Source organism: Battus philenor, unplaced genomic scaffold (assembly GCF_028537555.1).
Source record: "Battus philenor isolate CCGP_79_NKW_IND1 unplaced genomic scaffold, ilBatPhil1.0.hap1 SCAF_26, whole genome shotgun sequence".
Classification (NCBI taxonomy): Eukaryota; Metazoa; Arthropoda; class Insecta; order Lepidoptera; family Papilionidae; genus Battus; species Battus philenor.
The window spans coordinates 4,298,014-4,325,594 of NW_027181689.1; the positions used below are offsets into that span (position 1 = coordinate 4,298,014).

Genomic DNA, 27,581 nt, shown 5'->3' on the forward strand with positions numbered 1-27,581 from the left:
ATGACTTCAGTATATTTATTTAATACTCGGAAACTCAAAAATATTATTAATATGACTTCATTAATCAAAAAAGTTTACATATAGATATATACGTTATTACATATAAATCTTTCATATTTTTTTTAAATCCTAACGTTGCTCCGTTTTAATATTATTATTTACTTGAAAAGGATATAGGAAATTAATTAATTAGTTTACATATACGTTATTTAATGTACAAGGTATAATATTATTGATTGTATTCGTCGGTGTTTATTTACCAGGCTCAAATCATAGATTCGGAACTAACCGCAAAGCTTCTCGGACGTGGCGTTGCAGTATCACCGGTGGTGACCGTGGAGCCAAGACGCAGGAAGTTCCACAAAGCCATCACTCTAAGTATGCCAGCACCAAGGCCACACACTCAAGGAATGACCAACCAGTACAGCACTTCGTCTGCACCAACCCTTCGTCTACTATGTTCTATATCAGGTAAATATACTTTCCTTTGCTTTTATTTAACTTACAAATCATTTAGGATATTGGAGACGAATAATCTCGCGTTTGGGTCCAAAGTTTTATCTTTAACGTTCATATTTAAATTGTCCTTTCCAATATCCAAATGATATAAGTCGAGTGTTGCAATGGATTATGGCTTATATTTGCTATTACGACTTAGCTTTGCTAAAAAGGTAAGCGAGCCTTAAGTAGGAAAATTCTGGCTTAGAAGCAACGAGGCTTTTTATAACCTATATTCCATTACAACACGATAGTGTAGAATAAATCCTTTTAAAGTTCAATCTGGTATATCGTATAGTTAAAATTCTTACCGCCATCATCGGTAGAAGATAGTTTTGAACTGTGAATAGTGTAATCATAGATTAAAGACATCCTTATTGTAATTTTATATTCATAGAGAAATTTTACTCTTTCGTATATAATAGTGTAGTTAAATAAAGTCTAAAAAAAAAGTTTTAATTTAATAGAAATATATCCAGTTAATTTAGATAAAGATAAGCATGTCGACCAGATAACATTTAGAGTAGTTATTCATCATATAAACCAGTGATTGACATACCGATAATCGAACAGTTTTGTTTTTTTATTTAAACACACAAACAATATATATGATGCGCTTATAGCAAATACACTGGCAGCTGAAGGGCTGTGAACCTGTATGTGCGTTATGTTCGTGTCTACATTGTCTGTGTGTCTCGTGTGTTTGTGTGTGTTGCACGCTCACCGTTTATGGAACTAAATTTTACGCGGGCCACGTAATGGACGCACACCAACAGGGGTTTTTCGCAAACGATCTCTCGAAGGTAAAAAATATAGAATTTACAAGTAACTTACAGACAGGGCTGATCTCGGTTTTAGTTTCACTTAACATTTTTATTTGGACCGTTTTTCTTTTTTAATTTCTGTTCTCACATCGTTTCTTTTAGATGTTATCTCAACGCGCTTTCTGTTCTGATTCGAATGTCATGTTTATACGACTTTTATTTGATTTTATAAGATTTATGAATGCTTTTTTTTCCATTTCTCGCTTCTCATACATTCTTCCTCTGTGCACGGGCTGAATATTTTTACGCTTTTTCAATTCACTGTCACTTTGTAAAATAATTTAACGATTCTTGGGACATCGATATGCACCGAGATGAACACTGGTAAATGTTGGTTTAGCAACTGATTTTGAAATACTATTAATACATAGATTAAATCGGCAAAATATAACAGCACCTTATCACTGAACACTAAAGTTTCCTTCTAAGCATCACATAGTTTAGGAATATCTTTTTACGGTGTCTCATTGATTCCTTCATCGCTTCATATTTCTACGACAAAGATCTTAAAGCTCTATTACTTTGCTTGTACCAATTCAAGTTTATTTCCAAAACGGCCTATCAGTTCTACTTTCACATCATCTTTTTATTTCTTTTTCAAATTACCTCTATCACCGATTAGGTCAGTTATACTTCAGAATTATTTTTTCACTGAATGCCCTTCGAGAGATCTGTTTTCTGAAAGACCAGACCTGCAATTTTTTTTTTAAATTCGTTTAAAAATTTTAATTCATGTTTTTGATTTTTACTTTAAATACAGCATTTGTTTTAAGATACCAGGTAAACAATAAGATATAAGGCCATACCATATCTTTTACCAAAAAGATTTGTACAAGACATTTTGTTTCTCGATTTCTTGTGTGATGTGTTTGTCTTTGCTTGCTGTGTGTTTGCTATAGGCCGTTTTGGAAATATTTGTTTTTTTTTTTAATTTTTTATCTACATTTTTGTTTATTATTTATATTTATTAGTTTCTTAATCCTTATACATAATAATAATATTAATAAAAACTAACTTTGATAACACTGGATGTACTGTACAATTTTGAAATATTAATAATACAATATCTATATAGGTATATTAATGTAGAATTTCGTAATGTAGATTGAATTTTGGTCCAATTGTAATAAGGCTGCTTTTAGCATGCATAGATAATAAAGTTACAAGGCAGTTTAAGCAGGAGATTGCTATTACTGCCGTGAAAGCTTTTTGATTAATTAAAAATTGTGTAGAGGCAAATACTTTGCGTAGCTTCAGTGCTACTTATGAAATAATACACCCGGTGTTTGTACAGTAAATTAAATATACCAGGTGGGACGAACCGGGCGCATTGGGAGGATGTGACAGAAAACACGCCGCTGACATTCGTGAACGATTGCGTTTCCTTTACTACGACTGTCTCTGCACGCTATTGGCTGATCGACTGCCGACATATTGAAGATGCTACTAAGATGGCTACAGAATTATACAGGTAAGAAAAACTTTATGCAACTGTAATCAACACCACCATCAATGTAGCTTTAAAAAACCCGTTGCTGGAGATATTCTATCCCCCTATATATCTCTATTACGTCCGGTAGGAAGTGACCTGATTCATCCGACCTGGTTAAAGTCAACAAATTGTGCTCGATGACCAAATTCGACATTTTAATTAATAAAATAACATTTACAGCACTTTTTAATTTATTCATTTATGTAATATCGTAAATGTATTCTTAACTGACCTCTCGTCAAAGGTCAAATGCCCTGAGATATTTTCATGTCAGTATATAGCATATGTACGTACATATGGTAAATGTATAGATCATTTGCTGATAATGTATAGTACGGTCTATACAAAAATCAATGGTTTTAGAAATAATAAACAACGTAATCCGTAAAAAGTTTGAGTCAAGTAGATTGTCGCGTATCAATAGAAAAAAGTAAATGAATGTCACATATTTCAGAGATTAACTTAGTACAGGGTGCTATTCACCATTTTAAATCTTTTACATCTATAACAAATCACGCTGTGTTGAGATATATATTAGAAATTTAAAATTAAATTAAATAATTTGATTCGCAGAGAGGCGATCCACGTGCCTTTCATGGCTCGATTCGTGGTGTACGCCAAGCGAACGGACGAATGCCAGGCGCAACTGCGTATGTTCTGCGTGACCGACGATAAGGAAGAGAAAGCACTCGAGCGTATCGAGCGCTTTATACAAGTCGCCAAGAGTCGCGATGTCGAGGTGCTTTCCAATACTCTTTAATGCTAGTCATTTCTAGGTATAGACCTCCGTGAAACTCGCCGCAACGACCAGTCTTGCACAACCCGTATACGGCAACTTCCCACGACATTCAATATATCATCGCCACAAAGTGCTTATTATTTATTGCTACTTACCAACGTTTATAAATAATCTAGCATATATTATTCGTAGATTATTTAATAATTAGGCGAGTCTTTCATTAACATTATTTTAATCTATTAAAGTTTATATATATGATAGAAGTTATGGCATATACGCCTACAATGGATAAATATGTTTAAATCTACACGAACCTAATCATAACTTTCGTTATGTTTTGTAGTTGGCTTGCCTATTATATAAATAAAAAAATAATACACGGGAAACATGTTAAGGAATGAACACAGGAATTGACTAATTTAATTCGAAAGTCTCCTATAATATACATTAAAGGCCGCTGGTGTATAAAAATATTGTATTTTAATTTATATTGCACTTTAGGTTCACGAAGGAAAACCGGTGTACTTAGAGTTCGGTGGAAATTTGGTACCGGTCGCGAAGTCTGGAGAGCAGCTTTCGATTCCGTTCCGTGCCTTCCGCGAGAACAGAGTCGCTTTCCCGGTCATGATCAAGACTCAGGACCTGGAGCCCATCTGCCGCTGCCAGTTCATGAGAGACCCTAAGGTTCCTAAGGGAGAACCTTCGCCGTCACCGGTAAGGATCTTTATCGAATGATTATACAATAGTATATTTTTAAAAAACCTTCCGTTTCCTGTAAGCTCCATAGAGTGTCTCACTCATTTGAAGGTCAATATATACGATTTTATAACAAACATCAAGTTACGCGGTATATTTATTGCTAATTAAATTCAAGAATTTTTTTAAGCACAGGCTCTGCCTTAAGACATAATATTATATTTCAGAGTATGTTCGGGATAAAGATGTTTGGAATTTAATTGTTCTAATTTTAAGGAAAAAAATCATTTTTGATAAAATAATTATAACAGAAAATCCTCCAAGGTTCTTTTTAGTTCTTCTTAATAAGCGGCGCGTTACAAATTAACGTAAACTTTATTTATACATTATAGTAACGATCCTATATATTAAAGTGTTTTATCTTTGATTTTGACTAAGGCTTTTTACTGGTATCTGAAAGCATTTATTTACAGCTTTCCGTCATATACAATGCTCTTCCGTCCTTCTCTATTCATCTTTTAATATTATAGTTACAAGAATAATAACACAAATCTTCGAAAAATTTAATTGCAATTCAGTGTAAAATTTAAGCATGTTTAGGTTATTGTACATGTGTATTTTCTCAACCCTTGTAATAATACTTCATCATTATTGAAACAGCTCGTAGATAAACATTTATTTTACATACATTAACATACACACACATGCTATAGCCAACAACAAAAATTAATACTGAAAATAAAAATCATCCCTAAGCATTTTTATGTATGTTTATATACATTTTATATTCCAAAATAAAGACCAATACTTAATTAAACTATTCTAGCGAGTATTATTTATGCGATTGGTGTAATTTTCTATTTATTTTACTGTATTGTAAGAAGAATATTTTGGATGCATCAATTACAAGTACAATAATACAGCCATTGTGTGTAAAAGGCGTAAAACATAATCATCAAATTTTAATGCATAATTTTAGATCGCTGTTCTGAACATCATGGTGCCCGACGATATTCCAGCTGAGAGGATATCCCCAGTTCAAACAGATGCGGTACCACGACGAACTGAAGAGCAGGAAATGATATGGAGACAGAGGCTCGGCGACCCAAGGTTACTTATTCAAAATTATTCTAAATAGAATTGGAGAACATTGACGCCGTTATAAAAAAACAATAAATTGTAATGGAGTCATAAAATCATTAGTATTTGTATTCAAGAGACTCTTAATTTACTCGATTTTTATTTCATAAAATATTAATTTTAAAAATAGTAGAAGTAATAGACTTCGTGCAAAATATTGACTCTAAATTATATGGCATTTTAATGGATTTGTGCATACCTAACAATTAGAACTTGGGGTAGCTATTATTATTTGAATTCTGCTACGGTAACCGCTTTAATGTACCAAATAAGCCGCGGCGAGGTGGGGGCCAAGGATAGATTAGCGGAGCGGCTGATGGTCACCCCTGTCTCGCCGCGCGCGTATTATGATTATAATTTAAAGTCTTCTTATATTTTAAGATTGGAAGATATATGTAATTTACTGGGCAAGGACTGGGTCGCCTTAGCTTACGAATTGGGCGTCAGTGTGGCCACCGTCAACCAGATACAAGCAAAACGAATAACTACTGCCGAACAGGCACAGCTAATGTTAAAATTGTGGAAGACACAATCGGGAACTAAAGCTCTGGGTATGTTTGCTTTATTGCCATAATTTACTAATTCAGAACTCCCTCTTTCATGGTTAAGGTAGACGATGGTGTGATAAGCATTTTCATCAAGTCTTCACTTTTATTTCAACGACGATCATCCTCATCATTTCATACTTTTTTGGTTTACAATAGGATTGGTTGAAAGCAAAAGCAAAAATCTTGATTAGAAATTCTCCGAGTTGCTTGCCGGTTTGTAGCCTCCACTTCAGAAATTTAACCCTGACCACTGCTACAACAATTTACCAATATTCTGAACCATGTCAGTAACTGTCGTTCGTCCACGAATTCCTGATACGATAGTAATGACGAACGTGAAAACCTAAATATAACTCCGTTTAACTTACCGGACCTCCTCAAGAAGAAAAAATCTACGGCAGAATCTTTTGATGAGTTGACCCGGCACATTGTCCTAAACCTCAAGGCATTTAACGACCTGTAGCGCTTGAGTAGCGACATCAAATAAAATAATGTACCAACTAATGTATAATTGAGTAAAACTTTCAAACTGTGTTGTTTACATGTATAAATTTTAGCTGTATTCTCGTAAGGGAGGAAATTGTAAATAATGATAAAACGATGTCGTGCTTCGCAGTTGGGAGAAGAAATATCCGTATCAAATAGCGGCAACCCTCTCCCAACTGTCTGCGTTTGGTAAAAAAGAAAAAAATATGTTGTAAAAAAAAAACACTAGCACTACACTTACAAATTAGAATTAAAGAAAAAGTAAAGATAAACGTTTAATATGAAAATTGAAATTTACAGATAACTCGTTAGAATTAGCCTTGTGTCGTATCGGCAGAGACGATATAATAGCACCACAGTCTGAAATAACTAATGAAAGGCGTATTCAACGAAATATATACCAGGAAAGGCAAGCTTCGGAAGAAATTGAAGCATACAAAGGTAATACATAAAAACCCACTGCGTGTAAACACAAATTTATATACTTGCCAAATATTCTCTAATAAGAGCCGTGGCAAAAAAACATTAAATTATAATTTAAGGTATTCTTAGTATCAAAACGTTGTACATCAGGTAATTGTTATTTAATTACGATATCTTATTCTAGATTTATTAAAAAAAAAACCATAGTATGAATTCGTTATATTTATAATAGATATTTTAAAGTTTAATGCCTGACCGATTATTTCGGTAAAAGGTACAAAAATAAGAAAAAATATGAATACGGCGAAATAGAGCAACACACTATATTAAATGGCAAATTTACAACTATTTTTGTCTGGTAAATGTTAGTTACTCATTTTACGTACTTTTTTTACTATTCAATTTACATTTTTTATATATTTAAGTAAAATTATATTATTGCTACAATTTCACAACTTACATTATTTAAAAACTTACACGATTTTCAAAAAATATTTTCTTTAAACAGCCGAAGAAGACAATAAATTAAAAGATAAAATATATGATGACAATCAAATAGCCGAGAGAATCCGCGAGTCGGAACTAGATCAAGATGAAGCAAAATATTCACCTGAAGAAAAATCAATCGTAGATAAAAGTGAGGTTGAGAGAACACCTAGTCCCAGCGAAGACAGCGAAGACGAAGGCAAGTAACAATTTCAAAATATCTAATGAACTGCTGAAAATGTAGCCCTTTCTTGTAATTAAAATTTCACGTTTGGTTACAAAGGATCATGCAAACGAAAATAATATTGAATATGAGGACGTTATTAGAGAATAAGGTAATATTTCTTTGAACAATAAATATGAAGTACATTTTCAAGTTATTTGTATTATATTTATAGGTGCTAGATTTAAATTAAAATCGTGTTTATTTAAGGGAATTTCACGGTCAATTTATTAATTCTAGATGTAAAACGTAGCGTAGCTGAAAGAAAGGAACAAATTACTAAAAAACTTAGTTCGAGCAAAATACCAGCTTCAAAGCAAAAAAAAGAAATCCGCGAGGAGATTATAGAAATCAAAACGCAAATAAAACCCGATATAAAGAAGTTCCAAGATATTGAACAACAGGTTTGTATATTCATTATTTATCTTCAATTGATTATTTGAACCTATACTTAAATATATACATATAATTTATAATATACATAATAAATATAAAACCTTTGTAAAATACTTCAGGTAAAAGATAAGGAACCCAAATTAGAAAGAACGCGATCTAAAATGTCACCGGATACAGTAGAAGAACAAAAAGATGAAGAAAACCTTAAAGAAAGCGTAGAAACGGTGGTGGAAAAAGTTAAAATAGAAAGATCAGTAGAACAATTTAGAAAATTTGATCCATCTTCACCAGCTAAACCTACACCCAAACATTTACAAAGACACATGAGAAATGAATCTATGAGATTTCCGTCGGGAGATTTTTCTAACGTAACTATCACACCAAAGAAATCTATTACTGTTGAAACTGTAGAAATAAAACCAGCAATTGATGTCAAAATGACGTCTGATTCATTTGCAAAAGAAATAATATCGCAAAAAGAAAAGGATAGCGCGCGAGTCGAAGAAAAATTAGATGATGGCGATAAATCACCTGAACTGGTTATTGATGCTGAAAAAGACATCGCAGAAGCAACTTTGAGAGATAAAATAAGTTCATTTGAATCAAAAATTTTAAAGGAACCGCCGCTTGATACGACAAAAACAGTAAAGTTGACTAAAGAAGCTCTGAAAAAACACACACTTGAACAAGATCAAAGCATAGAATATACTCAAGAATTTGTCAGGGAACAATCAAAACAACTTTCAAGTGCTGAAACACATGAACAGGTGTCTCAAAAAATAATATTTGAAACTGAGAGACATGTTGAGACTGTTAAATCGGTAAAGGAAACTATTCAGCACTTTGATTCTAGAACTAAACATGAAGAAAAAATTAAACCATTTCCTAAAGCCATGAGAACTGACTCCACACTCGTTCAAGTTTCATCTGAAGAAGACAGTGAATTTTTGAAAAAATCGACCGACTCTGAAACTGAAACTGAATCTCAAACTACAATCAAATTGGAAAAAGATAAAATTAAATCTAAAATAGGTATTGATAAACAACACCTTGAACGTAAATCTGATGACGTACGAGATAAACATGATGGAAAACTGGAAAAGGATCAAGACAAAGATGATTCAAAAAAACCGGACGACGATGAAGATAACAAAAAAGACAGTAAAGCTGTATCAATCAAGATGAAAATGGAAAAACAGTTGACGCAAGAATTAAGAAGTAAAGTTAGTGAAGAAGAAATTACAGAAGATATCGAACAGAAGGAGGTCTCGGTGAGCAGTAAAATTAAAGAAAAGGTAGTGTTTTATGAGGTTTACATGAAATTACAAATAAAAGTACCATGTAGATTTAGCATATTATGTCTGATAAGTCCAAAGCAGTAGGGCGGAGTCTTGTATTGTAAACTCTGAGTAGCTCACTGTTAAGAGCAAGAGCTCGAGTCTATACTTTACGGCATGCAGATAAGCTTACTAAGCTATTAACGTAATTATTCCATCTTATTTGTAACAATTTCACTATTTTTATGGCCTGTACTTGTTTTAAGGTTGAAACTCAACATTCTGTTGCAAGTACCAAATCCGATATAAGTAAACATACAAAGACAGATTCAATAGGATCGGAAGTTCATGATTTAATCGGTCATAAGACTTCTCAAGATTCTCCCGTACAATCTGGCATAGAAAAAACTGATTCGTTGATTGATTTGCAACAGAGCACTGAAAAAGATGTTAGTTTCATTTCTCAAACAGAGTCTAAGGTAATTATTTTATATTGTTTTGCTCTTTGAAAACAGATAAAAATAAAATAATTAAAAATAAAATTAACTAAATTTCTTAGGTATATTCCAAACATAGAAGTGATTCCTTAGACGAAGCCTCCCAATTTTCGGATTTAGAAGAACAAATTGGGACAAGTCCGGCTCATAGGCCAATTACCGACAGAGAATTAACAGATATATCTTCATCGAAATTTGAAGACAAGGTTCTTTCAATTTCTGTAGCCGAAATAGCTGAAGCCGGAAATAAAGAACGAACCATAGAATTTTTAACTTCTGAAAGAGAATTCAGTACACGTTCACAAAGTTCATCGACTGTACCTAAAGAAATGGAAAAGGTATGACAATGTGAATTTGTTAAACACTATATTAATGAGCATAATTGCTGACTTTCATAGTTTTTTTTTTTACGATAATTCCTTAGGAACTCTTACTTATGAAGTATTTATAGAAAATCGTTAAAATCTTCACAATGATCGATTTAATTCACTAAAATTATTTATATTTTTAGATAACTACAATTAAAGAATCTCCGGTAATAAGTTCGAAGGCACGACAATTTATTGAAACCGTACCTGAAGATGATTCTGTACAAGAATGTTTCTTCTCGAAACGTATTTATTCAGACTCTTTAGAAGATTCTGAGCATACAGACTCTAGAAGACATTCGGAGGCAGAATCATTGAAATCTGATCAATCAGATATGAAGGCAAAAATTTCCTCTTCTGATTTTGACGAACGAGCAGAATATGAGGAGACGGGTGATTCTGGTAGTGGATTTGGAGATGAGAAGTTCGAAGAAAGTGTTGGATTCACTGCAATTAAAATAGACCCAAAAGCTCTTGAGCGAGATAAACAAGACTCTGATTCAGATAAAGTGGAAGAAACCGATGTTGTTTTTAAAAAAGTAATTCCTAAACGTCACTCCAGAACCGAGTCCATTTCAATAACAAAATTAAGTGATTTACAGCTAGACGTGGATTTGTCTAAACCTAAACAAGAATTCCAAATGATTGTTACGGAAGCTGAAGAAATGGTCAAATCATTTGATAAAGATGAGACTTCAGATAAAATATCGTCAGAAAGTAGCAGAGATGTGGAAATATCTGATAGGAAATCTTCTGAAGGAATTTCTGACAGAATAACTTCTGAGGATGCGGTTACTGATAAAAAAACATCGTCTGATGAAGATGCTGCAAAAGAAGGTGAAAAGTTATTGGAACAAGATTCTAAAATATATACTGAATCACCAAAAATTGTAGAGAAAAAAGAAGTCAAAACAGATATTCCAAGGGAAGATGTTATAGATAAAGGTAAGGTATAAAAAAAAATGTAGACATTTAAATTTACTTAGCGCTATTTAGGTTATGCAATATGATATTTAAATAAAAACACTTTTTACTTCATGTTACTCTTTAATTTTAACTATATTTGTATAGCGCACAATAACATACACATTAATGTATACATTAATGAAAGTTTTACATTTGAATAATGTATGTATATTCTAGTAGTTGAAAAACGACAATCGGTAACATCAGCGGGATCAGGTTCGGTTAGTGAATTACGTCTAGAAGAAAAAAGATTATCAGATGCACATAGTTTAACAGAATCTAGGGATTACACATTCGAAGAATCTGAAGATGATATAGCAACACAAGGAACTCACGTTGACATCGTGAAAGATAAAGACATGGACGTTAAAATTGAATCTATAGGTATATAATCTTTAGCATTATAATTATATGTATTAAAGATTGGTTTAATAATTCTTAAATATTAAGCCAATGTATAAATAATTTTCTTAATAATTTTAGCCAAACCGAGTGAAACATCTAAAGCACCAAAGTTGACTCATGGAGATTCACTTGACGATGTCGAAGGATTTCCTGAAGATCATACTGAGTATATCCATAAATTACCACATATTTCAGAGACGGGGTAAAAGCTATAAACATGATTTCGTAGCTTTAAAAATGATTACATTCTTAATCGGTTTTCACATTACAGATCAGCAACTGATAAACGTATTGAAAAAGAAGTGACGAAGGTGGTTGAACCAGTGAAGAAAGTTCCAATACATCCAGAGACAGAGGATGTAACACAAGTCAAGTGTACTACCTCCACGACAGTTACAAAACATACTGAAATTAAATCAACTGACTTTAAATTCGATGTAAGTAAAATTAGAACAGATACACTTGGAAAATTTGAATTTTCAAGTGAAGGTAAAGATGCTGCTGATGAAAGAGACAGTACTACCGAAAAAGTAACTATAGTTGAAAGAAAAGGTATAACTAAAGAAGAAGTAAAACCGGTAATCGACGATATTTTACAGAAAGGTTCCGTTGTAGCTGCGGCTAGGAGCCCGACTGTAGAAAAAGATGTTAAAACTATCACTAAAGAAGTTGTGGAATCAGAAAAACGATCCTTCGACGCAAAAGTTCCACAAAAAGAAGAAAGAAGACATTCATGTATTAGCCCAGCTCTCTCACTGGAACGCATAGCAGAATCAGAAATCGAAATGGAAGATGAATCCCCTAAGCCCAGTAGAGAATTTAATATTGGCGATACTGATAAAATGGGATTGAAGAAATCGGATTCAGCTATGAAACAAATGGCAGATAATATAGAAATCATTATAAAACAAGCTTCTGAAGATGTGGACCTTTCTGTGGAAGAACCAATTTCCGAAGTACTTGATAGTGGGAAGCAAGAAACGCAAGATCTTAAAGACAAAGTTTCTGTAGACTCTATTATAGAGGAGGCAGTAACGACAGTCGAAGGATATCTTGAATCTACACATGAAAAAACAGAAAAAGATGAAATTGTGACTAAAGATATTACAGAGGAGTCAAAAAGGGTTATGAAAGAACGTCCGAATTTAATGAAATCTCTGTCAAGAGATAGTGGAGAGATTGTTATAATGCCAAAAAAGAAACAAACAAGAACATTTTCTGTCCAAAGTTCTCCAGAAGAAGTCGAAGAGCAAATTTACACAGATTCGGAGTCAGGTAAAATTTATAGTTTTAAGGTTAATTAAAGATATTTAATTACCGACTAACTTAGAGTAATTTTTATTTTTGTGCTTGTTTTTAGACATGGACAAAGCAAAAGTTCTAGAAATTATAGAACCTGGTTTCGAAGCTGATGGTAAACTACCCTCTTCCAGTTTTGACACAAAAAAACTAAGAACTGATTCACTAGACGACGCAGATGATATACCAGAAAAAGAGGTATTATTAAAAAGACCTGCTTAGTTATTCCAGGAATTAATAGGACTTATATGCTTTAATATTTTTTCAGAGTGAATATTTTGCTGAAGAAGACAAACGTATTGAACCGGAAGTTGAGACATTCAATCTAATTAAAGCGGAAAGTGAATTTGACGTAGCAGCTACAAGCACCCCCTGCGGCAGCTCTACTCATTTTACGGAAGAAGGAAAATTATCAGAAAAAGTTTTTAAGAAGACTCAGTTCGTAGATAGTATAATGCGATCCGAAATTGTATCTAAATCGACAACTGAATCCTCTGTAACTACAGTTATTTCAACTCTTACGAAATCATCAGAAGACGAACAAAAATCAGTAGTGGAAGATGCAACATCTGCTGATTTCTCTAAAATCAGTGGTGCTGATTTAGTAAAAGATCCATCAAAAACTTCTTTAGAAGCTAAAGAAGAATTCAAATTAGAGGAAAATGCAGACGAAAGAGTGTATACACCAGATTTATCTAAAAAGTCAATAGACTTAACAAAAGATTACTCAAAATCATCGATAGATAGTAAAGACACATCGAGAGATTTTGCTACAAATGAACTGTCTAAGGACTCCACTGCAGATTTAACTAAAGATTTTTCTAAAGCTTCAATAGAAAGTGTTAAAGAGACTTCAAAATCTATTGACGAAAAGACATTTTCCGAAGATCATTCCTCATTTGATGTATCTAGGACTCTAGCGTCAGATGCTTCTGATGGAATCACAGTAAGCAAAGAATTTTTAGAAGAAGAGAGATCAGTATCAAGGGTAATCAAAATATCTACTAGTTCATCGCAAGGTACCTCTGTATTAACCGAAAGTAAGGTATTAAGTGAACAAGAGTCTTTAGAAAAAACTAAACTCCAGGACAAAACAGACGTCGTACAAGAAAGTGATCAAGAGGCTGATGAGAGAACAGATCAACCTAAAATTAAAACACACAAAGACTTTGAAATCTGTCGGGAAATCGATAGTATTTCAAAAATTGATAAAAGCTATGATACGAAAGAGTTATTGGAAGAGGCTGATACAAAAAGCCTCGATAATAAAACGAGCACAAAGGAAGAAAACATAACCGATATGACAGAATTGAATCGTCGATGTTCTAATCTATTGGAGGATATATCTGCGCAAGGCGCCTTGATAAGAATAGATTCGACTCATGTAACACATGGTAAGCGGTTGTTTTAGATTCGAAGAACTTTGAAGCAAATAAAAATGGTTGCATTTGTATTAAACAGATATTTAAAGGTATCTCTTATATTAGGTACCTCAAATACATTTATGAACTCCATTTTACAAATATACCATAAAGGTTATGCTTATAGACTTATATATGCATAAGCTTATAGTCTTCGAAATTTAATTTACTAACTTCAAATTCAACTCCGTTTTTCAAACATTTATGATCTTTTAAAATACATAGAAAGTAACTGCAAGCATGTATAATATTTATATATATGTATGTGTGTATATATGTATATAACTATAAATATATATATGTATATATATATATATATGTATAGCAAATAAGGTACTCATTGATCTCAAGGTGGCGAAATAAAAGAACGCTATACAGAATTTTTACCTTTAGAAATTGAAGACATAGTAAATGTTTGAGAACCGCTAATTATGTTGTCACTTTACCGCAGCAAAGGTTAACAATTATTTTCTTTTCCTACTATTAATGAAGATTAAATAAATAAATGTAAAACATTTTTATAGAGCTGGCATCAAAATTCTCGAAAACTCCACCTCCGTCTCCCGTTGACTTAATTTTGAAAGATAAAGCCAAAGTAGACGACGGTACTGGCGACAAGCAAACCGGAATGCACCTAAAAGGTATTTAATTTAATATGCAGAGTTCTAATCATACTTGAAAAAGGTACATACATTGGCACGCTAATGCATTAAGCTCAATTAGCCAATTAGAATACATTTTTTTTATATTATTAGTTATCGTAGTAACCACTACTCATTACTTTTTAACGAAACTTACATGAGTTTAAAAAATAGTCAAAATTGTGGATATATAAATATTTTCCAACATGTGGTAATAAAATAACAATATCTAGGTTCCGAAACATCGTACCTCGACGCTAGTAGACAATCCCCACGAGCTTCCTCTGCAGGAGATAGCTTATTAAGTGAGACAGAAGCCCATCAAAGTGGTTAGTATAATACGTCTATATAAAATATTATAAATTATAGAGATTTAACGAATATTCTTATGTAATAGAATTTTAACTATAATGAAATGGGTGTATTTTGTATTTCTTCTCTTATAATATTTACATATCAACATATATTAGAATTTATACGATTATCAGCAAGTGTCAAATTTGAACATTATGCTAGAAAGTAATAAAAAATTCAAGCTTTATTCAGTAAAGTAGTGACAAGTAGAGTCATAGCGAAACTTTACTCTTATTTTTTATATATATACATATATACATAATAACGTAAAAAATCATTTGCCACAATGTTTGTTTTGTGCCAAATTTTAGCATGTCTTTTCACTTACACATTAGAATCAAAATAATTTTAACAACGTTGTATGAAAGACAAAGTACAAGTTATTATGTAAGGCCCAGTAAAGCTATTTCCATCGATTCATCAGAAATGATTAGCATCGTGTTTATTTGCCAAATTCACCAAAGTTTTGCCGAAGTTTATCAGCACAGTAAATTTTACTTTCTTTCTTGCGGAGCCCTTACGTTGCTTTAGGTAAGTAAACCTACAGCAGAAACAATGCATCATCTCTTTATTGTTGCTTTCGACTATTTTAGAAGATTCAACTCACACAGCTGTTTCTTTTTATTTGTACGTTTTCTTAATAATCACTTTTGAGTAACGTTTCGCTTTGATTCAATGTACTTGTTCACTATTTTCACTAATTCACTATTTTTTTACCATTGACAAGCTTAAGCCACTTTTTCTCATTCATTGTATTCTTACATATCTTTTATGAACCATGCTTACTATAACCATACCTCTATTTAACATTACATAACACTTTAAACAAAATTTGTTTATTCATTATATAAAATATGTATTTATTTTTTTGTAAATATGAACCCTTTTTATCATAATTAAATATATCCATAATCAATTTGATTTTTTTGTTATTTTAAGTGCATAAATGACAATTTTTGAAATATCTATATTTTTTATTGCAGAAATATTAACTGAAGCGTCGAAGGCACTAAGTGAAGCCGCCAGACCCAAATCCCCAATTAAACATTTAGCTGATAACCTTTCATTCGTTAATGTTGACCAACCTACTATTACTAGTGGAGCTATGGAACTTGTTGAAAGAACAATCGAAAAAAGCATAGATGTAATAGATCAAATAAAAAAGGAGCAGCAGGCTGTTAAATTGGAAGATATGCAAAAGTTATTACCATCAGATAACTTTTACACTAAATCAATCATTGAAACATCAACGTCTTCCTCTTCTATACATAAAACCATTGAAGGTACAGAACTTAAATTCCAAAATATCGACCCCGATGCTGTTATGTCAGATATGGTTGCTAAATTAGGGACATCTCAAGAAGAATTTAGCACTATATTAACACACAAAGAAACGGAAACCAGGAAAATATCTGGCCAAGAATTTTTTACAGAGACAAAACACGTTTCTTCTTCGGACGATGATTCAGTTGTTATAAAAACTGAAACTACACATGAATTACGAGGTCAAGAACACGAATTAAAAGAAAAATCTGTTGTGCGGAAAGAAGGAGATCAAACGGAGACGTCAGAAAAGAAATTAGAAAAAGCACATGAAGCTTCTGCTAAGAGATCAGATGTAGAAACTAAAACAGTGAGTAAAAGTTCAGACGATGTTGATATTGTTAAAGTTGAAAGAGAATTTACTGAACAAGGTCTATATTCAGGACGACAGACCAAATCCGAAGAGAAGATGACTGCTATAAAAGACGAAACAGTTAAGAAAAAACAGGAGGTCAAAATATCCGAACGAGAAATGTCACATGAACAATGGGGTAAAGAGTACTTTACTGAACCTGGTGAGTTGGAGGACATTCAAGAATCTGAAGATAAACCGAGAATAGCATTTGTTGATTCTGCACTAAAAATAATAGAAAAAGATGAAGTAGTTTCTACTACAGAAATTTCTGAAAAAGGGAAGGTAGTAAGTACAAAGGTGGAACATCATAAAGAAGAATCTGTGATTGAAAGTAAAGAACATGATGATCTTAGCTCTGACGCCTCTCATGCACCTAGTTTTAAAAGTGACTCGGCTGATAAGAAAGATACGTCTGAATTAAGTCCTAAAAGTAGATCTAAATCTTTCAAGAAAGATAACGAAGTATATGAAGTAGATTTTATTAAAGAAATTAAAGTTTCTACTTCACCAGTAAAAAGTTCATTTAGTCGAACAGGAAGTCAAGATACTCACTCAGAATCTGAAATAGTACCTGACTTGCCACATGATGACAAAACAGGTGAAACACCAAAAAAAGATAAAGTGGGTAAGACTCCTGTAAAATTACAAGAGAGCCAAATACAGGATCAAATATTAGAAGTATCTCTACGTAAGGTAGATTCATTCGTAATGGGAGATATTGAACCTCATTATATTGAGTTGAAACAAGTTGAAGAATCAAGCGTATTCGAAACTTCTGTTAAAAGCGATATTACAATTGAAATAAAACCTACAGAAGAAGTGGAAAGCGAAGTATTAATTAAATCTGTAAAAATGGATTTATTACCAAATTTAATAGAAGCAGAAAAAACTGAATGGGAAGATTCGGCCACAACATCTAAAGATTTAATGATTAAATCCAGTGAAAGTGTAGACACTGAATACATGGTAAAATCTTTAGAGTCTCACGAGGGTGAAATTTTACATAAATCAATGGATTCAACAGTAAGTGCAGAAACGTTACAACCATCTGACTTTTCAACGGAAGCCGACTCTGCTTTTTTAACAGGGACAGATCAGAGAAAGGAGGAAGTAAAGTTAGTAAAGGAAAAAAGTCTTGAAGATATCTGTAGCAGCGGATACGATACTGATTTCTCCTCTGCCGAGTTTCATGCATTGAAACTTGAGACAGAAAAGGTTGATTTTGACACATTGATGTCTGCTCAACCACTTGCCGACTTATCAGTTTTAGAAAAAACCATTGATGAAGTCAAGCAGTCTCTTGAAGCAGCACAAGTAGAAATTATAAGTGAAAAAAGTGATGGTAGTATAAAGTACAAGCAGTCGCCATCCGAATTTCAGTTTAAAATTCTTATTAGTCCTGAGAGGCCTGAAGTTATTACAGAGGAACCCCATCATACAGATGAACATTTACATAAATTAGTTGCTACCATTGAAAAGGAAGACACGATATTAGAAAGCCAACAATCCGATACTTTATCCCAAAAAATTAGCTCACAAGAAGAAACTACGACTTCAGAAGAGGAAAAAGATACTGTTTTAATAAAAGAACCCAGCCCTCCTTTGGACACTGGCGATTTGTCAATAAAATCAGATAGTGGGCCACATTCAATTTTAGAAACCGAAAGCGAAATAGGTTTCTCTGATCGAGATAGTTCTTCCAAAGGTAGCCCGGAAGTCAAATTAAGAGTTCACAAGCATATTTCATCAAAGTTGGGCGTTGCTGAAAGACGTTCAGCGTCTGAACTTGAAGGATGGTCAAGTTCGGGTGAGAGTCACTATCAAAGTTTCGAACATTCTGAAAGTAGGCCTTTATCTTCAGATATCGAAGTAATGTTAACGGCTCAAAGTGGCACAGAATTTGACACCGCGCTTACGAGCCACGATGTTTCTTCGCAGTCACTCAGGACTTCTAAAGATTATTTTACAGCGGGTAGTTCGCTTGCTTCAAGAGACAGCATGAAAAGTTTAGATTCTGATGGATCGAGTCAAGTAGCCAGCATTGATATTTCGGATGCTTCAGAGACTCTTGTACCCTCAGCTAATGAGCTAAAAGAGGAATTAATGGAAAGTAGTACATATGTTGAGCAATTTCTTCACGAAACTGAAAAGGAACAGGTTCCACGATCAAAGGAAATAAGTGACGATGATATCTCGGGTGATGAAGAAAACAAAGTTGATAATGTCGAACCTGTAGGGAAAATGAAAAGATCACATGAGATGCGGTTTCAACCAAAAGATATGATTCCAGAACATTTTCCTTTAGACGGAACTTCGGAAAGTGTCGAATTTGACGACGATTCATTTAAAGATAAAGAAGGTTCTGACACCACTATTTCTAGTCAACTTAAGACGGATGAAATTTTATCATCTTCGATTTCTAAACTGGATACGTCATCATCGCAATCACAACAAGAAATTGAAAAAGAAGAAACAATAGAACAGGTTATCAAAGGTTCAAGTAAAAAACTTGAAGCTATACCGTTCACCGTTACAAAATTCGATAAGCCACAGAGAGAGCTAGTTGATGTTGACAGCCAGATTATACCAGTCGGTTCTTCAGAATATGAAGATATTACTAAGTTCGGTTCTATTATGGCTGATAAAAGAGAAAATATAGTTGAAGATTCTGTTCACAAAACTTTAATTCAACTAGACGAAAGTTTACCAAAGGAAATGGAGGTAAGGCATGAAATAACCGAAACATGCATTAAAAAAATTGTCGAAGATGTAAGCGCCATACCTTTTCCAATAGTAGAACGACCCCCAAGTCAAAGAGAATTCGTCGACATAGATTCAGAAATTATAACTTCTGGAACAAAGCAATACGAAGAAATTTCAAAATCTAAAAGTGATTCTTCAGTACCAAAAACAAAGGCTGAGAAATCGAGTGGTATGACTTCAGAGTGTCAGTTGGAAAGTAAACAAAGTTCTTCTTCTAGCTTGAAAACTCATGAACATATATCGACACCTCATACACCATTGTCTGCACCTAGTCAAAGTTCTTTGTCCACTGAAAATGGCCGAGAATATGTTTTAGATGATATTTATGACATTTCTGAAACACCTGAACTAAAATCCGATTTGGCAACTGAAAGTAGCCGGTCAGAATTAGTTGTGACAACAGAAGATAAAACTGTACGTACTTATGAAAAAGAACAAGAGTCGCCTACTAGTGATGAATTTGAAATGGTTGACAAGCCTAGCGAAATGGATGATTTTGTAGTAATAGAAGAGGTCGCAAAAGAAGCCCAAGAAACAGACCCAGAAGGTAAAAGTGTTAGAATAGTAGCTCAGAAATATATAAAAAGACACGATGTAGAAGTTGAAGAATATTTATCAAAAACATCTAAGAAACAAGACAGCAGCAGTGCATCGGAGTCTTTATCAGATGAAGAACTCCTGCAATACGAGATAGAACAAAAAAAGCTTCAAGCTCAAGAGTTAGCTGAAATTGAAGCTGGAAAACGATGGATTCAGATGCAATTTGAAGGTGACCCACGATACGATTACGAAAGAATACCACTCGAAGATATAAAAGAAGAAGAAATGACCGATTTTGATGCTAGTAGAATTGGTAGTTTGAGTTCACAGAAAGAATCAATTGGAAGTTATGGAAGCTTCAGAAATTCTTATGGAAGTTTATCAGAGTCAGAAATGGCATCTCGTATACGATTTAGAGTTCGAGGAGAAAATGATGACATATCAATTAGTTCATTACAAGAATTCGAAAATCTCGAAAGAGCTTTAATGGAACAATATCAGCAACATTCTTCTTCATCACAAGATTCACTCAACGGTTCCCTTCCACGGCGTTATATTCTTAGTAAAAGTCAAGGTGATGATATTTCTGTTTCAAGTCTTAAAGAATTCGAAGGATTAGAGTCTGCGTGTTTAGAAGCTTTAAAAGCTGAAATTCTGGCTAAGCAAAAAGAAGCTTTGTTACATGCTGATCCTAAAGTAGCCACCGGAAGCTTTTTGGAACAAGAAAAACGTTCTTATAGTAGTAGCTCTGAGAGCAGCCCACCATTAAAAAGTGGAAGTCCAGGACAAAAATCTGGAAGCCCGTCACAAAAAGGAGGAAGTCCTTCGCAAAAAGTTGGTAGTTATGGTAGTCCATCCCAGCGTCTACTAGCCGATTCAGCGGCTATTAGAAAACTTATTGATCAGCAAATGGCGTTAGAGCAAAGGATTCAGGAACATGTGACACCGAAGATTGTTACTGTAAAGAAATATGATGATCGTGGCGCATTTTTTGTACCAGAACCCGAACCAGAGACTTCAGATGATAAAAAAAAGGAAACGGACGAAGAATGTAAGAAAACATCAGCTTTTACATGTGCTGCAGCGCCGAGTGATGGATCAGCTGAGTCAATACCAGGGGATTGCGAAGAGATGATGAAAATTTTAGACCAAGAAGAAAAAACTAAACGTCAACAACAACAGCTTCAAGCTATATCAAGAACTTTTTCAGGTAGTGGGGGCGTTATTGAAGTAGTAAGAACAACTACTGTCATACAACAAAGATTTGTTGATGGAAAAAAAGTGTCAGAAACTGTGTCAAGTACTGATAGCGATGGCGCAGTCGATATACCCACAAGATTAACCCAATATGATGATAGTTGTATGTCTTTAGGCTCTGAAATGTCTTCATCGTTGGCTTCCCAACCATCAGAAATGGATAGTTTAATGACGGTCATGGAAAGACAATCAGATGGTGAAGTCGTGACAGTGACGCAACAGACAATAATAACATCTACAGACAAGCCGGAGGATTTAGATTTCTCTCGAGAAGGAAGTGCTATACGTGAGTTATCGCCCTCCTCAGGGAGGTCGGTAGCCCATAGCGTTACCTCGTTTTCTGGTAAACACTTTACAGATCCCGCTAGTGGCTCGTGGAGTTGTCAAGACGAAGAACTCAGTTCTTCTGGAAGCTTTAGCAGGTCAGTACGTAATCGCATTTATCTAAAATACCTTGAGAATTTAATCTTAAAACTGTAAGTCTTCAAAAAATCTGAAACTGAACTTTAAATATGAATTTAAAGTTATTTCAAATTGCTTCTAAATAAATTATTGCTTTTTTATGAAAGGACAACTGAATAATGAAGAAAGAGTGTAAATGAACAGGAAAAAAAATCAAGCTCGAAATTTTTGTCTTTTGTTTTAAAAATAAAGTATGTTTGAAAACGTTACTAGTAATTTACTATTTTGCACAAGGACCTAGTTAAACACCATTTATATCTCTTAAAATTATATAAAAATACTACTTCATGGACATATAAAATAATGATTCATAAATTGTTCACGACTTTATGAAACTTTAATGTCAATTAATATTATAAATAAATATAAAATATAGTTTGCTTTTAGTCAGGGCTTATCCAACGCTCCATTCATTTATCGGAATCGTGCATATGTTTCTTTTTCGTATCGTTAGCAGAGAAGTAATCACAGTAGGATGAGTCTCACGCAATCTTTTCCTCTTTGAGGTTATTCGCACGTAGAGATTATTAGAGACGATTGCCCTTACATGTTCCACCACGAAGCTGAGCGTCCTCTGGATCTTGAACCATTTGTGGTTGCATAGCGTAGCCAGTTTTTTTTTTTGAGAGTGAATTAAAAAATTAGAGGAACGTTCCCTAGAATACTACATGCATTATATATGATTCGTTTTTCAGAGGAGCTCGGGCAGATCTCATGTTGGGTAGCACCGACAGTCTAGAGGCAACCAGCTCAAATGCTACTAGGGCCACATTTAACTATGAAATTGACACGCCTATGACAGGAAGTCTCACTTCTGGAGGTGAGAAAAATTTATTTTTATACATATTTAGGTATTCAGTTGATGTAGCTAAGTATAAAATTATAATACTGATATTAAAATTAATTATATAACGCTTAAAATGTCTGTTTTAATTATTTTAAATCATTTTATTTACAAGTAAATTCCAAAAACCTAAAATTTTTTAAAAATTCTCTTAATACTAAAGACAAAGCGTACAAATTCATGTCGGTTGGTGTAAATCATGGTTGCACAGACTTATTAAGACTAGCCATTCAGGCAAATCGTGAACTGATGGCGGGCCGGCCGCCAGAAGTATAGGTAATTAAATTTTTTGGTTTTATTCTGGAACAGAATTCAATATTTTTCGAATGTACGAGAGTATTATTTTTGCTGTCGGCGGTCCACCAGTATTAGACCGGCGGGCCGCGGTCTATGCATCCATGGTGTAAATGTTATGAGAATCGAAGCAAAATTGCAAAGAGGAATATAATAAACGTTTTGTGTACTTTATATAAATTACATTGTTGAACTATGTAAGGGGTGAAACTTGCTTCAATTCCTCGTGTTGTTAAAATAAATTTTAAAGCTGCTGCTATCGCCTATAGTGACAAAAATTAGTTTTGTATCCAGAGCGAATAAATTGTACAATTAATTTATTTATCGTACGAAATATTATAATATATAAATTCTTTCAAACGTATCATAAAATTGTCTAAAACATAACGAGCTATTAGAAACTTATATCTTAATAGGTATTACACTCAAATGTTTTTTGCTAATATAATTGACGAAGTTATTGCTATAAAAACACAAGAAAGTTTGTGTATCGTCAGACTAAGAGGGATGTTACTTATTTAAGCGGCTCTTGTTGAAATTATTAAAATATATTTATTAATTGTGTTACGAAAACTATTTTTATAACTACTTAAGTTTTTAGCGGTTTTTTAGCGCGTACAAACATGCTTGAGTGTATGTTACTTACGTTACCACATTATAATGCAATTTCGGTCTGGATATAAACGAATTAACATGCTTTTATTAATCATACTAACATTTTGCTACGCCACAAAGCTTCTTACTAATCAGAAAGATAACAGCGGTACGCCCTCCAGGGTCGAATACAATGGTCTCGTCTCTGGACACAATGGATCCAATTACGGCAGTGCAAATAGAGAGCATGGAATACCAGTCCAGTGAGCAGCATTCTCATGATTACGAAGTGCAAGAACCTGACACTGAAAAGTTGGTGAGTTCAGACTTAAATAATTTAGAAACTATAATATATTGCATGGATTGGCGGGTCATCAAGTAAACTTTAGATTTAAGAGGGACATACTTATTTAAAAATAGTAATCGATATGGCCCAGAAGAATGGCTAATTGAAGTGGTAAAGGGCGGGCCACACAGCGCGCAGAACAAATGGCCGGTTCTGGCGCAGCATAGGACGTCCATCCACAAAGTGGAAAGACACCCTAGTTAAAGTCGTCAAAAGACGCTGTTGTGTCTATTTGGGCAGCTATTCCCAATCGGTCCTCTTAGCATTCTTTGGGAGATGCCCACAGTGGAAGATTAAGACTGTTTTAGGGGTTTTAGTTTACTGTTAATTAGGGGTCTACACGTAAGGAAAGTGCTCCAAACCTCTTCGTATTAAACACCATAACTTTCCTCCTCCCCTGGCCTCGCTGACACCACATATGTGGTCATACCATTACACTTCCGTTTGCAGATTTTAAAAGCTATGCCGATAACTTTAATTCTGTCATATTTTTGATCCAGTTTCTATATCTTAGAAAAATACAAAGAATAACACTCCATCAATCAATGTCTATAAATTGGCTCTTCATTACTAAATTCATTAAAAAATATTATGTTTACAGATTTCGGTTGGGAATTATATCTTTTTAATCATGTTAAATAAATGCATGGAACAGCTAGTTACATTTAACTAAATTCAGAAATGTAACCTATAGTAAAACAAATATATTAAATGGTTAAACACAATTTTTATTGACTATTACATACTGAATAAATTATGCTATTTTTTAATCACTAATTTAGTTTAATAATCTTGGGCCATACATATTAATTTTAATTCTTTTTAGTTAATTCATAACATATCTACATAACAAAAAATTAAACAAAAATAGTAAATAGTACAGTAAATCTAGTGTTCACATGTGCAAACTATTTTATTTTAATTGCGTTCAAATAACAAAAAATGAAACATAAAGAATGATAGCAATATTTCAAAGCGATATGCATTTCAATAAACTTTCCCTTGAGATTAGAGAGCCATCAAAGTGGTATATGTTTAAAAATATTTGCGACCTATTTGTGGAAGAGTTGTCGTAACTTGTGTCTAATTGCGAATCATATACTCATAGTACATGTATATATGTATGTGTAGTTTATGTCAATATTATATCACGCCATTTATGTGCTTCTTATTGATTAGATAATAAGTAAAGTGTTTATTACAAACGTAAAGCCTTTTTAGTAGTACATAAATAAATATTTTTTGTTACTTTTACAAATCTGTCTATTTATTTCAACACCACCTTGAGTTCATTGAAGAAAGATGTCTATAAGAAAAAAGTCCGCCATTATACAATGTCTAATAAGAGTGAATAGATAACAAAAAAAATAAACCATAGGAACAGTAAAAAAAAAAAAGTAATGTAAATAATATTAATGGAATTATTATTATCGCTTCAGGACGCCGATGGCCGTGTACCAAAAGCTAAGGAACGTACGATAATGTTCGACAGCACTGATACACTCAGCGCTGTGAGTGGAGACAGCTCGGTAAGAGAAGCTACTGTCGAAGCACCAGCCCCGACATTTTATATAGGGGATACACCCATACTGAGAGGTAATATTTTACATATAATTAATTGATCAATATTTACTTTATTGAATAAAGCACCGAAGTATGTTCTCAACCAAAACACCACAATGCCTGAAGACTGGCTTTCGACCAGTGTGTGTTCCCAGTGACGATCCAAGACGTGGTGTCTTCTATTGGAATTATAAGAAGGTTCAAGTTACCCTGAGGGCAACTGAAAGGGCAATGCTTGAAATTTCGCTGCGATATCGAATAATAAATTAAGAGGTCACTGACGTAGTTCGACTTAAGTGGCAGTTGATAGATGACATCGCTCATGCAACTGATGGCTATTGGGGCCGAGAAGCTACAAGGCAGTGGGCGCAGCACGGGTAGGCCCCACTAGGTGGTCTGACGACATAGTTAAAGTCGCAGGAAGTAACTGGGTTAGGCAGACGCAAATCTGGTCATAGTGGTTATCTTTGGGCGAGAGCTATGCCTTGCAGTGGGCGTCTATCGGCTGAAATGATGAAATCATGATTTACCGTTTGAGATTTTAACAACTCTTCTTTCCAGTTCTTTCTGTGTGCAATTTTCGCTAGACATTATTTGTTGCTAATACATATTTGTACGTATGTACATATTCTATTTGTTCATTGCTTATTATTGTAGTTCTGCTTGTGAAGAGTTTGTAATTTTTTTTGTTAAGTTAATTTTCAAGTTCGCCTTTTTGTTTTCCAGTTGTTGCTAGTACTGTTAAAACATTATTTGTAATATACTCGAGAGATATATATTAGGTTAGGATAGTTAGGTTATCCTTTTTGATTTAAGAACTAAGACCGTCGATTTGCATTCCAGAAGCGGAATTACAATATTATTAATTTTCAGGAGAAAAAAGAGATGATGACGGTCCTCAACCGACTTTATCGGGAAGCTGCCCAGCATCATTGCCTCCAACTACACACCCCTCTCCACCCATACCTGCCCAGAGAAGGTAATTTGTTTTTATGTATATTGCATTATTTTTGTATCCGAATATCAGCTTTCTTTTATTATTAAATATAATACTTTTTAGTTGTTTCATAACCATTCGTGTTATCGCTTCTTAAAATTTCTTGATTTATTTCTTTATGTACTTATGAATTTCATATCCCCAAAGATTTTCGAACTAAAAATGCCCATGTTGTTATTGCAGCTGCTATTGTTTAAGTCACTCTCGAGAACAGACCGACAAATAGGTACACTTTTATATTGTATTGCTTCTTTCTTATTTTTTGCGAATTATTTAACTATATCATATACACAATCTCGCTTTTTTATTACGATGTTGAGTGTAACGGTTTTGAGTGAGTTTATTTTTGATTCTATTGAAATTGCTATTTATAATAACGGCATGTTAAACCTAATCATAAAGAAATATGTCAGTGTGGAAATTTCGTTTAGGACATATCTTACAATTTTAGTAATGCTTTAATTCAATTTTTAAAAGTACAATAAATAATAAATAGTCATTACATGTTGCAGTTATTTCCCATATCAAAATGCTTCATCCTAGAATTTCCTCTAGTTTCCTTTTATAGATCATCGTCAAATTATTTTTTTTTCTTCTCAACATGATAAAATAGTCCCTATTATTAGAAAGCACGCTTGTTGCCAAGTAGATTTCACAAAACAATAAATCAAAAAGTTTTTGCAAATTATTGACATAAATTTTCCAAAATTCAATTACTTTGGTATATAAAATGAATGAAATGATCTAGTCTTGACATAAAATAAACATTCGAAAAGAAATAATTACAATTGTCACGAAAACTCTATCATAATTAGCAACTTTCAAATACTTAATTAGTAGACACTTCTTAGATGAAATTGTTTGAGCAAATATCTGTAACATAATTATAAATAATAATCATATCATAATCAGAAATATTATAACATCAATTAGACTTAATTTCCACACAAAACGATTCTTAAAAATTAATGAATACTTTAACGTACTAAAATCTTCTTTTCAGATCCCTTACGATGATTGCAAAAGCACCACAAACAAGCCTCGAGGAGGTCGCAAAAAAATAG

At 33.4% G+C, this 27,581-nt stretch overlaps 1 protein-coding gene across 1 annotated transcript; it reads left to right on the forward strand.

Annotated features, from left to right (window-relative positions):
- On the forward strand, positions 1-27,581 carry LOC137925132 (ankyrin-3-like). Its single transcript, XM_068768516.1, has 27 exons — positions 1-9; positions 264-471; positions 2,634-2,793; positions 3,388-3,553; positions 4,055-4,267; positions 5,229-5,359; positions 5,771-5,940; positions 6,724-6,864; positions 7,355-7,531; positions 7,796-7,959; positions 8,071-9,222; positions 9,495-9,707; positions 9,788-10,063; positions 10,237-11,038; positions 11,237-11,443; positions 11,543-11,666; positions 11,736-12,739; positions 12,825-12,961; positions 13,032-14,157; positions 14,709-14,825; positions 15,059-15,154; positions 16,163-21,839; positions 22,575-22,699; positions 23,779-23,927; positions 25,397-25,553; positions 26,394-26,499; positions 27,521-27,581. Exons 1-27 carry the CDS (start codon positions 1-3, stop codon positions 27,579-27,581), a joined length of 13,068 nt encoding a protein of 4,355 aa, XP_068624617.1.